At 51.0% G+C, this 12024-nt stretch overlaps 1 protein-coding gene across 1 annotated transcript; it reads right to left on the bottom strand.

The window, feature by feature from the left end:
• Window positions 1–2853: 2853 nt before the first annotated feature.
• Window positions 2854–3755, bottom strand: BHLHE22 (basic helix-loop-helix family member e22). Its single transcript, XM_059486826.1, is given in 2 exon segments — window positions 2854–3367; window positions 3369–3755. Coding segments are annotated over 2 exon segments (900 nt in total). The 3' UTR covers window position 2854.
• Between the last annotated feature and the right edge of the window lie 8269 nt (window positions 3756–12024).

Here is a 12024-nt window from a genome sequence, read left to right as displayed (position 1 = left end):
TCGGTAGCCAGAGACATTAGGCGGTAAATATTGCAGCAAATGTGTCCTGCGATGTCATATGCACGCACACACACTCACACAGACACACACACAGGCACGCACCACGCCAAGCTGGTGGCGGTGGTTAATTCCTAATCAGAATGATGGACAGCAGAGACAGAACAATACAAACTAATGGCTGTGTTGCTGATCACTTTACCCCTTGATTAAAGACACCCAATTATGGCGCAGAACAGTGTCGTAATTATGTTCCTTAATCACATCCAGGAGGTTTAATTGCCTTAACGATGTGTTTCATTAAATGAATTTAGGTATTATAGTCGACAGTTTTCATACACAGTTGTTTTCAAATTAACATAATATTAGACATCGTCATGGAAATTGTTTTAATAATCATAATTAGACGCACCCAGCCTTTGTCTAGTAAATGCTGAGAGACGCTTCTCCTTGCGCCTGGGGGCTGATCTGCCCACCCTCTCTGGGCTGCCTTCCCACAGCTCCGTGGCACTTTACAGTTATGTTTCCTGAAAAGTTACAGGTTCTGATTAATCTTTTTTGATGGGAAGTGGAGCAGAAAATATTTATACCCTTCCCCCGCCTGCGGTGCTGCCGTTGGGAGAGGCGGCTCCGCGGACACCCGGCGCCGGCCCGAGGGGAGGGGGAGCCGCAGCGCCGGGACCCCGGCCCGGGCTCAGCGCCGAGCAGGCGGCCTGGGGGGCTCCCAGCCCGCTCCCGCTGCCCTCGGCTCTGGGGCAGGGCGGAGGGGCCGCCGGGGGAGGGGCGGCTCCAACACTCGCGGGTCGGGAGGAGGCGGGGGGGCGGTGCTGCAGCGCATCCCGCGGAGCATCCACCGCGCGGCTCGGGGCGGGCGTGGGGCCGCGGGGCGGGCAGGGCCGGGCAGGGCAGGGCAGGGCAGGGCCAAGCGCTGCCCCACGACCGCCGCGCAGCGCCGGGGGCCGCCTGCCTCGGGAGCGGGAGGAACGCAGCCAGGGAGGAAAAACTTCTCCCATCGCTGCCTGGGACACCCGGAGCCGGGAGTGGGGTGATGAGGAGGGTTCTGGGGCGCGCTCAGAGCAAGGCAAAGGAAAGAAAACGACCCACCCCCACCATCCAGCTTCTTTAATCTGGATGGATATGCTTAACAAAGCACAGCGTAATACAAGCGTTTGTTCAAAATATTTTAATAAAGATTCTTTCCGACATAGATACACATACAAACGATCGTACATTGCTGTCATAATCTGATTGACCTATTTAATATATATCACTCTTTACACATCCGTGACCTGCCAAGAGATCCATCATGGCTCCTATTTTGCCATCCAACCTGACAGTCCGAATTTGTATTATCTGCAAGTAGTGGAAAAAAGCAGGACTCGTTTTTGAAAAGAAAAAAAAAAGAAAATTAAAAAAAAAAATCTTGATTTACAAATGGCAGAGAGACAGCCACCCAGCCATGCAAACTCAAACTGAAGGCTCACTTTGGGTAAATAGCTACTTCTTGCTTTTCATCTCTCATTTTTCTTTAAAAAAAAAAAAAATTAATTAAAAAAAAATCAAAACCCGCCCCCCACATCCCCTGAAAAAGGAAGAGAAGAATTCCACGCGTTCTGTAAATCAGCCTAAAGTATTTAAAGTATTTAAACTTAAATAATTATCCACAGTCAGAATAATTTACATACACATTAAAAGCGGTTTAAATTATACCTTCGAAAACACAGCGCCTGGGAAAACATTGGCTTGGCAAGTGTTCTTGTAGCAGCTATTGCTCTGATGCCTTGTAAAAGTAAATAGTTATTACCTGTTATAATGCAAAGAATACCCTTTCAAAAATCAGTTGGTTGAGCAATTAAGAATACACTTTTCCTGTAATTTTTGGACTGAAGCAATTTATTAAAGCTCAATTTAAATACAGGAATGATGCAACTTAAAATCCAGATGACCTTTCATAAACCTAAGCAGCTCAGATACATCAACATTTCTGGTTATATGTTGTTGGCAAATAAATGTTTTAAACACTTGGCACACAGTTTAAGTTAATCCATAAACAGAATTTTAGAAGCATTTAAAGTAACTGCACATAAGACCCATGACCTTAACACATATTGTTGGCGTGGAAGGGTCATTTTAAAGAATAACAAATAAATAGCACGTCTTGTTTATACATCATTGCAAAGTGGAAAGAAACAAGGTGCACATAAATATTTCTTTAAAAATGCGATACTTTCAGCGATACGGAGTAGGGGTTTTGATCAGTTATTTTTTGTCTTTTTTTAACTCTCTCGATTTTTTTAAATCACTCTCACCAAACTTTGCGCATTTTCACAGGATCAAAGTTTAGAGACGATAAAAAATACAAAGTCTTCCTTAGCAATGGTCCAGTCTCTTTGTTTCTGCGAGTCACTTAAATAATAAGTTTACATTTCAAGTTTGTTTGTTTCCTGGCTCAGAATAATAATAATAATAATACTGCTAATAATTAATTAAAAAAAAAAATCTATGTTCAAGTGCCCTCTCTGATTTGTCCCCGGCGACAGCCCCGGCTCCCAGCCCGGCCTGCTATTTCCCGGCCTCTCCTTTGTCCGGACTCTCAGCGAGCCCCCCGGGCCGGGCCTTCCCCCCTGCCCGGCGCCCCCGGCCCGCGCCCCCTCCCCGCCGCTCGCCGCTCCCGCCGCGGTCCCGGCTCGGCGGCACCGGGGGCAAGGGCGAGGCGAGTCCGGGCGGAGGGCGGCGGGGCCGGGCAGCGCTCAGTCCCTGCGCCGCCTCCGCGCCCCCCCGGCCCGGGACCGCTCCGCCGGCTGTCGCCGCTCCCCGGGGCCGCGGCGGCGGCGGGGGGCGGCCACGGCGGCGGCGCTTAAGGCTTCTCCGTGCACTGTTTGCAGAGGCTGGAGGAGACGCTGTTGAAGATGGCACATTTCTCCGGGCAGGAGGTGGCGGGGGGCAGCCCGGCGCTGAAGGGGTAGCCGGCCGCCTGCTCGTAGGCGCCGAGGGCGGGGTGCAGCGCCGCCGCCGCCGCCGCCGCCGCCGCGGCGGAGCTGGGCAGGGAGGCGGCCGAGATGGCCTGGCCCTGGTTGAGATAAGCCACCAAGCGCCGCATCTCCTCCAGGGCCTGCGCCTGCATCAGGATGTAGTTCTTGGCCAGGAGGAGCGTGGCGATCTTGGAGAGCTTCCGCACCGAGGGGCTGTGCGCGTAGGGGATGACCGCCCGCAGCTCGTCCAGCGCGTCGTTCAGGTCGTGCATCCGCCGCCGCTCCCGCGCGTTGATGTTGAGCCGCAGCGCCTTCTGCTCCTTGGACTTCTTGCTGCCGCCGTGCCCGTGGCTGTTGGAGCAGCTGCCCTCGGCCGCCTTCAGCCCCCCGCCCCCCCCCTCCGCCGCCGCCCGCCGCCGGCGAGGCCACGCGCGGGTCCCCCCCGGCGCCGCGCAGCACCAGCTCGCAGCGGCCGTCGCTGTCGTCGTCGGGGCTCTGCTCGCCGCCGCTGCTCTCGGCCACCGAGCTGCGGCTGGCGCTCTCGCCGTACTTGACGCAGACGGAGCCCGGCGGCAGCGCCAGCGGGTCGCCGCCGACTCCGGGCTGCAGCAGCGCCTCGGGCTCCGACGCCTCGTAGCAGGCGAGCGGCGAGGGCTGGCGGTCGCGGGGGTGGGAAAGGTCGAGCCCCGGGGGCGAGCGGAAGGCGGACTCCATGCGCTTGGCCGAGGCGGCGAGGCTCTTGTGGAAGAGGTCCTCTTCTGCGGGCAGCCCCAGCGCCCGCTCCATCGGCGCCCCGCTCGCCTCCGCCTCCTCCGCCCCCCTCAGCTCCCGGCCCGCTCCTCCAAGGCTCCGCGCCGCGGCGGGCGGCTCCCCGGCGTCCCGCTGGCAGAAATCGTTTCCCGGCTCCCGCCGGAGCTGCGCCGTGCCCGGCGCCGCGGCTGCCCCTTCTCTGGCTCCGGCGGCGGCTCGGACTGCGGCTCCGGCTGCGGCTCCGGCTGTGGCTCCGGCTCGGGCGGCGGCTCCGGCTCGGGCTGCGGCTCCGGCAGCGGCTGAGGCTCGGACTGTGGCTGTGGCTGTGGCTGTGGCTCCGGCTGCGGCTCCGGCTCGCCCTCAGCAGGCGCCGCGCTGGGGCATTGTGCGCTGCCAGTGGAGCCGCTTCCACCGTTTATCTTGCTTGGATTCACCTTCAAGAGATTTCCGGACCCATCAACCAGCAGCCGCCGCAGACGGGGGAGTCTTTTACATCATTATCTCTGAGAGTAGGTTATTATGAAGAAGACTCGCCTGTTGGGACAGAGCTTTCTACCCAATCAGGTTAACGTTTTAATTAATAGGATTAAAACGGTAACAAACAATCCCAGGCGCTATCTGGCCCTGAGTCTGAATATTCCCAGGTCTGAAGACAGGCAGCAGCTAGAGCTTTATAAGAGGCGCCTGCTCCATTATTCTCCCTGCCATCTGTATACACAGCTTAACGCATATGTTTGCAAGACGTTGTGTCCTGTTAGTAACCCAACAACTGCCTTTAGCTTGACATGTGTGGCGACTTTCACTCATCAATGAGCACACTAAAAGCCCTACTTAGATCGAAGGATGTTCTTTGCCTCCTTCAGCAAATTACAGCCCTGCACTGCAGAAAAGCCCACTTCAACACTTCTCCTTCCGAGTGCTGCCAGCAGACTTCTGCTAACTTAGCCGTGGAGTCGGGAGTGACACCCTCTCCCCCCAGCCCACCCACCCCCTGCATTTACATTAACTTATAGCTCCCTCCCACCCCCACCCGTCTTCCCGAAAAGCATCGCCTGGGAAAGAAAAACATAAAATTGAAACCCCCCGGAGCAGCCCCAGCCGTCGTGCCCACTCCTGCCCACCGCCAAAGTCCACCTTGCTTCCTTGGGAGGCGGGTGGTCCCCAGTCCTCCCTCTCCCCACCCCCCCTCCAACAAACGGAGACCAAACTACGGGGAGGTTCCCCTCCTCCTTCCCTTATCCCTTTTCAAGTAGCAGATTGCTGCTAGCGAGTGATTATCCCCCGTGTCCCTATAAAAAACATAAAGCCCCATCAGTTACCTTGAAAATGAACGGATCTGGGGAAGAGAGAGAGCGGGAAGAGAAAGGGCAAAAACCCACAAAACTTTTTAAAATTCATTTTTTGCTGCGACTGACCAACTCTTGGCGGGTCCGTGCCCTCCTGCCTCCCTCCAGCGAGCCCGGCTCGGCCGGAGCCCCCCTGCTCTTGTCCCCAACGCAGGGATGCCGCCGCCGGTGTCGGGGCGAGGCGGCCTCGGTCACCCGGGTACTCCGAGCCCTGCTCCTCTCTTGGGGCTCCTCCTCGGAGCCGGGAACACTCTCCTCTGCACTCTTCCAAAAGCTGAAGTGGAAGCCCGAGGGTCGGTCAGGATTTTGTCCCACTACTCCTGTGATGCTTGAGGCGAGCAGCTCGCTCTCGCCTTTCTGTTAGCACTCAGAGTATTTAGTGGCAGGTTTTCATTCTTATGATATCAGTAAAAAAAACAATATTTCCCAACACTTCCAAATCATTCTTATGTGGCAGGATTACTGAAGGCTATGAAAATTTTTTGGTTTCTCTGGTTTCATTAAAAACCTTTTAATTGTGTCTTTCGGAGTTGGCCCCAGGTGTTGGACTCTTTTCATTACATTTTGCTCTAATGTGATGAAATTCTAATTCTCTCCTTACCATATGGTTAAATTTCCCCACTGAGAATTAGTTGAAAAAGGAGAAATAATCTATTAATCTCTGTAATAGATTCACAAATGAGGTTTGCCACAGAACCCGTTTTTGAATGGTAATATCAGAACAGTTGGGTGCCTTGTTTCAGGAAAGAAAGGACCAGGCGACAACAGAAAACGTTTGAATTTTCACCTGGAAAGAATGAAAAGAAGCCAAGCTGCAGATTTCAGAGTAATTGACTGAGATTTCATCTAGCGAGGACATGACTACAATACAGACCTTCCTCACCCCGTGTCTCCGGATCAGAGGCGAACACACAAGCCGAGCCCTCCGAAGAGGGAGGGTCTCACCCCCGCCCCCCGGCCCCATTTGGCTGCTGCGCCTGTCCCTGGTCGCCGTCCAAGCGCACAGTCACCGAGCGCCTCGCTCCCCTCCCCCGTTCCGAGGGATGGATGTCACCGTTAACCTCTATCATTATTAATCCAAAGGCATTTTAGGTTTATTGTTTTTCAATTAGCAACTTCATTTTCCCCGGGATCGTAAACAAAGGACTTTATGTTCGCAACAGGGATTTGGGTTTTTTTATTATTATTATTTAATCTGTTTAATATCCAACTTGTAAAACTCATGTGGTCACTTAAGGATGACGGATACTGTTATTACAATTTGATGGTTAGTGGGAACATTTCATTCCCCTCATCTTATTTCAGTGAAGACAGAGGGCTCCGGCTTATCTCTCCCGCTGATCTGTGGGTTCACTAGCACTGTCTAGTTTTTTCTGCAACTTTGGGGACGACGTACAGTGTCTCTCGGCAGGCGGCGGGTCCCGTAGCCCCGGGGCTGCCCCGATGGGCGAGGGGCGCTTGCCGGGCCGCGCCGTCGGGGCGGGGGAACGGGGGCACGGCGGCGACCTCCGCGACAGCCTCCTTCTCCCCCTCGGCTGCGTTCCCTTAGATTTGCCCTCTGCGTCTGAAATCTCCCTCTCCGTCTAAGCTTTTTCTGCTCTTCCCTGTTCACCGGTCAGTGTGCACGATCTGCCCCCAGATCTGCTCGTGTTCTTTTTACCTGCTTCATCCCGCCTTTTCGACAACCTCTCTTTTCCTTTCATTTCTCTTAATTCTTTCCTTTCTCTCCCTACTGGGTCTGTCCCCTGTTCTTGGGACACGAATAAATCCCTTCATCTTGCCGATGTGCTCATCTGTGACTTGCCGTGCTCTAAAGACGCCAACTTTCTTACAAACTTTACCTTGTGGGAGGTGTGGGAGGGAGTTGGGAGAGCAAAGTGGAGGGGACGAAAAGAGAGTCCTCTCTCTTTCCCTGGACCCTCCTGTTGTGATCTGCCTCTCCCCACCTCACGAAGAAGTGGCTGTTTAATAGTCTACGGGAACTTTAGTTTGGAAGCAAGCAGAAGAATTTATAGAAGCTTTAAATGCGGCGCTTATAAAAATACCGAGGAATGGTCTTTGAGGTTTATGCACTCGTAAACTTTTGCTGATTGCTTCTGGGAAGTTGTCAGGCATTTAACACTGCGTTTATCTTACAGCGCAATGAAAACACATCTGCCCAGCGTCTCGTTACCTGGTTTAATTGTACCGCAGCCCTCTGCCACCAGCTCCTCCACACTTGGGCCATTATTTCGGGGAATGAGCAGCCCGGAGCCGAGCTGCAGAAGGGCTGCGCCCGCCGCCACGGAGCATCCCCGGGCTCCGCTGGGAGCGGCGGGGCACGGGCGGGGCGGGAAGCAGGGGCAGGGGGCAAGGACGCTGCAAGGTCCCAGGGTGCAGATGGGAGCGGACAGCACAGGGATTGCTGATTTTCTGTGGCGTCTTAGCAATTTCTGCTCGAGAGTTACTCTGTTCGGCTCCCCACCTGTGAGAGACGTAAAATCCCCTTTTCCCTCTTCCCAGGGTAGGGTTTGCAGAAAAGTTTCCGTGATGAAAGACACTGCAAATTTTTCCATCAGACGCCCAAGAGCTGAATGCAGACAGGTTGGTCTCTCCTCGCCTGCTCTGAGCAGAGGGACGGCGTGTGCCTGCTGCAGCCGGACGGCCCCGCAGCAAGAGGAGGGCTGGGGATCTTCCGCAGCTTTCCGGTCCTTCTTCCAGCACCTCGGCCCGAAGTCTCTTCTTCCTCTGACACGACGAGCCTGGGGGAGATCAGAGCCGAGCGCCGAGTGCAGCAGGGGCAGCCCCCAAGCAGCGTTCGCCCGGCTTTTCCATCACTGACTCCAGCTTTGGAGAGCGCTTTCGTTCGCCACAACTGCAGCTGTGCTGTCTTTGCCAATAAAACTTTATTTAAGTTCAAGGTGTGGAAAAAAACCCAGTAAAAAGAAATAAAATTACCCTCCCCGCTGCATGCTCTCGTGGTGCAAACACCCTCAGAGGTGCCTGCCCGCCCAGAGGCAGCCCCAGGAGGCCGGAGCTGCTCCAGCCGCAGGCAGGCCCGGGGGGCTCCGGGTGCCTGTGGGGGTGAGAAGGGGGCGATGCTCTCGGCCTGGGATGCCGGGAGCAGCTCCCGGTGCCGGGGGGAGTGGGCAGGGCGGGGGGACTTTGGGGGCTTTGGTGGGACGAGGGGCTGCGAAGCGGAGGTCAGCGCTCCCTCCGTTCCTGGGAGTGGTACAAAACCGGCGCTGGTGAACCCGGCCCACAGGGCAGCGAGGTTGAGACTTCTCGGGGAGAGGAACAGCCCCTGACAGCCCGGGCCGAGCCTCGGGGGGACCGCAGGAGGTGTAAGGGCAATTCTGGAGGGCTGCAGAGAGGTCAGGGCACCCGAGGATTCCCGGGAGACACGCCGGCTGTCTGTGGGGACCCTGGGGCTCCGTGGGGAGCCCCCGGCCCCGGCCCCGGCCCGAGCGCTCCTTTGGAGCTGCCGATCCAAAATCCACAGCACCATCTCCTGGGCCTCGGCAGAAGTGCAGGGCCCTCCTCCGAGACCGCGGGGCTGGCGGCAGTGCTGGAGGGAACGCATGAAGCCGTAGAAACTACGTGAAAATGTAAAAGGAAATTGCATTGAAACGTAAAAGACTCCTTCAGCGTTTTTCAGCATGGAGAGATAACTAATTATTCCTTTGGTGTCCCTTCTGAAAGTAAAACCTGTGGGCTGTCTGTGCTTGGACAGGATGGACAGGAGTCAGGAGGCTCTCAGGAGGTGTTTTCTGTTCAGTTCTATAAACATGCTAGAAAATCCATGTACTTGAAACCGATTAGGGTGGAAGAGCCTGATGGTATCCCCGTTTCAGGAACAACACAGGGCATATAGGCAGTGACAAACTCACTGAGGCATTACACTGAGATTTGTGGAGAAAGGCTGGAAGGTCCTAACATAAAGCAGTAAAGCAATACTGGAGAAGTTGGAGTTCCTTCCTTCCTTCCTTCCTTCCTTCCTTCCTTCCTTCCTTCCTTCCTTCCTTCCTTCCTTCCTTCCTTCCTTCCTTCCTTCCTTCCTTCCTTCCTTCCTTCCTTCCTTCCTTCCTTCCTTCCTTCCTTCCTTCCTTCCTTCCTTCCTTCCTTCCTTCCTTCCTTCCTTCCTTCCTTCCTTCCTTCCTTCCTTCCTTCCTTCCTTCCTTCCTTCCTTCCTTCCTTCCTTCCTTCCTTCCTTCCTTCCTTCCTTCCTTCCTTCCTTCCTTCCTTCCTTCCTTCCTTCCTTCCTTCCTTCCTTCCTTCCTTCCTTCCTTCCTTCCTTCCTTCCTTCCTTCCTTCCTTCCTTCCTTCCTTCCTTCCTTCCTTCCTTCCTTCCTTCCTTCCTTCCTTCCTTCCTCCCTCCCTCCCTCCCTCCCTCCCTCCCTCCCTCCCTCCCTCCCTCCCTCCCTCCCTCCCTCCCTCCCTCCCCACCCTCCCTCCCCACCCTCTCTTTTTTTCTTTCCTTCCCCTTTTCTCTTTTCTCTCCTGTCCCCAGAGAAGCTCCTTTAGGCCCTCCAAGCCATTTCTTATTTCTTTCCTCATGGACACAGTTCCCCATCCATGTGCACTTGTGCACCCCAATAAATGCCTGCCTGAGTCTCAGCAGGAGCAGGGGCCAGAGCTCTGGCCATGTACAGTAAATATTGATATTTACTCCCTGTCAGCCTTTCCTTTTCAGTCTTGACCCTATTTCCTTTGAAAACCTTCCACTGTAAGGAATGTGGCACTGAGCTTATTCTTCCCACCCTTGTCTGACTAGGCCATAGATGTCTATTTGCAGTTAATATTTCATCACCAAACACTTTCTATAGGCTTTTGCTTTTCCTTCCATGCTTCTTGAACTCCATCCAGTTCACTTTTATTGGTACTGAAAGTACTTAAATCTGAAAGCAGTAGTGGCAATGCTATCTCATCAGTATTGTACACTGAGAGAGGCATCTATCACTTCCCAGGTATGTGACACCATGTCTCTGTGTTAGAAGTAAGTCCAAAAATTGCACTGGATTTTTTTTTTTGGTCACACTGCTAGATCCTATTGAATTTACTGAAGCCCATACATACAAATCTATATGTTAGTAGGCATGTATATTACACCTACTGTATTCCCTTCAGTCACCACTTTGCAATTATAGGAAGAAAAAAATACTTTTGCGTGCCTTCTTTCCATTCCTTATAAATCCATGCTGTTTACTGGTTGTGGATACATTCTCCCCTAAGTGCTTAAGATTTTTACCTTTTAATATTTTTTCCACTATATTACTGCAGAGTGAAGTTAGGCTTACCAGATGGTAGATGACAGGTTCACTCTTTTTCTTCCTCTTCCCTTGCCATTTTAAAAGATCAGTAACCTTCTCCTCTTTCTTTTCAGACATCTTAGAGCTCACTAATTCTCCAGGAACATTAAAATATTGTCAGTATTTTGGAAACATCCATTAGTTAATTCCCTTTCTTCCCCATGCTGCACATAAGAAGGATATGCTCAGTTTCACATCCTTAGTTTTCTCTCCCTCAACCTTCCCTATGACATTCTCTCAACAATCCTAACTACAAGGTTGTTTTTCCTAACTGGGCTTTCTTTTTCATAAAAATTGCAATTAGTACTTTTTAAAATTTAGAATCATCACTCCTTTTCCCCCTCTTCTTCGTAGAATAACAAATCTTTTTTATTTCTAGCAATTCCATTCTTCCCCTTGTAATTAAAAGATCATTTAAAATCTATACATATCTAGGTCGTTGCTACATTGAAAAATGGAGGCACTATGACTTGCAGTGCTCTTATACTCTATAAATAAGGCAATTTTATATGTTTAATGAGTTATCATGGGCATGAAATAAAAAAATGTGTTGAAATACAGTTCAGTAAGAGTTAAAATCCTTATATTTAACAGTGAAAAATAATTTTGTTCTCAAACTCTTCCTATATTTCAAGTATTTCTGAAGAAAAGTATAAGCTCATTTCTCATTATATCCCTTTAGTTGCCATGATAAGTAACAAGAAAGAACAAAGAATTTCCTTCCTGGATTACTTTGCTAAATTCATACTTTAATCTTTTGGTAGATGATGTTTTTCAAACACACTCAGATGTCTGATTGTCAGCTTTATGTCTCAGCAAGTATTCCCAGCAATTCAGCTACAGTAAAGTATCTACCTCTAGCCAGCCTCTGTGTACTATATAACTTTTATAGTCATTATAAAAAGTAATTTATTGAAAAAACTTAAACCTTTTCCAACTCAACTGACTTTTGATTTAAAGGTGTGTGATCCTGGTTATGGTAATCAGGTGTGGTAGGTGCTTTTTTCAGAATTAGGTTTGCTGTTTATGTCACAAAGTTTAGAAGCTCTGAGAGTAACATCCTCTAAAACATAGCATGTTCAGAGAAACAGAGATATCAGCTCATGTTTCACTGTTACAGTGCCTGGAATTGCACATAATACAAGGTAGGAGAACTTTCCCCATTTTTAGATCACATTTTTTTCTGCTGGGTGGTATTTCTCTTTGCCTTCACTGAAGTACAATACAATTCTGACTACAGGCTGGCTCTGGGGAAACAGCTTGTAATAAAAAGGGGGAAGTAACATTGCTTTTATCTTTTCTTTCTCTTTCTTTCTTTCTTTCTTTCTTTCTTTCTTTCTTTCTTTCTTTCTTTCTTTCTTTCTTTCTTTCTTTCTTTCTTTCTTTCTTTCTTTCTTTCTTTCTTTCTTTCTTTCTTTCTTTCTTTCTTTCTTTCTTTCTTTCTTTCTTTCTTTCTTTCTTTCTTTCTTTCTTTCTTTCTTTCTCTCTTTCTCTCTTTCTCTCTTTCTCTCTTTCTCTCTTTCTCTCTTTCTCTCTTTCTTCTCACTCTCTTCTATCTCTCTCTCCCCTTCATCTTTCTCTTTTTCCGATCTTTCTCATTGGCTGCCCGGCTTGCTGGCCTTCTTTCTGTCTTTCTCTTTCTGTCTTTTTCTTTATTACCTTTTTTTATTT

Source organism: Ammospiza nelsoni, chromosome 1, assembly GCF_027579445.1.
Source record: "Ammospiza nelsoni isolate bAmmNel1 chromosome 1, bAmmNel1.pri, whole genome shotgun sequence".
Taxonomy (NCBI): Eukaryota; Metazoa; Chordata; class Aves; order Passeriformes; family Passerellidae; genus Ammospiza; species Ammospiza nelsoni.
This window is presented reverse-complemented; position numbering and strand designations above follow the sequence as displayed.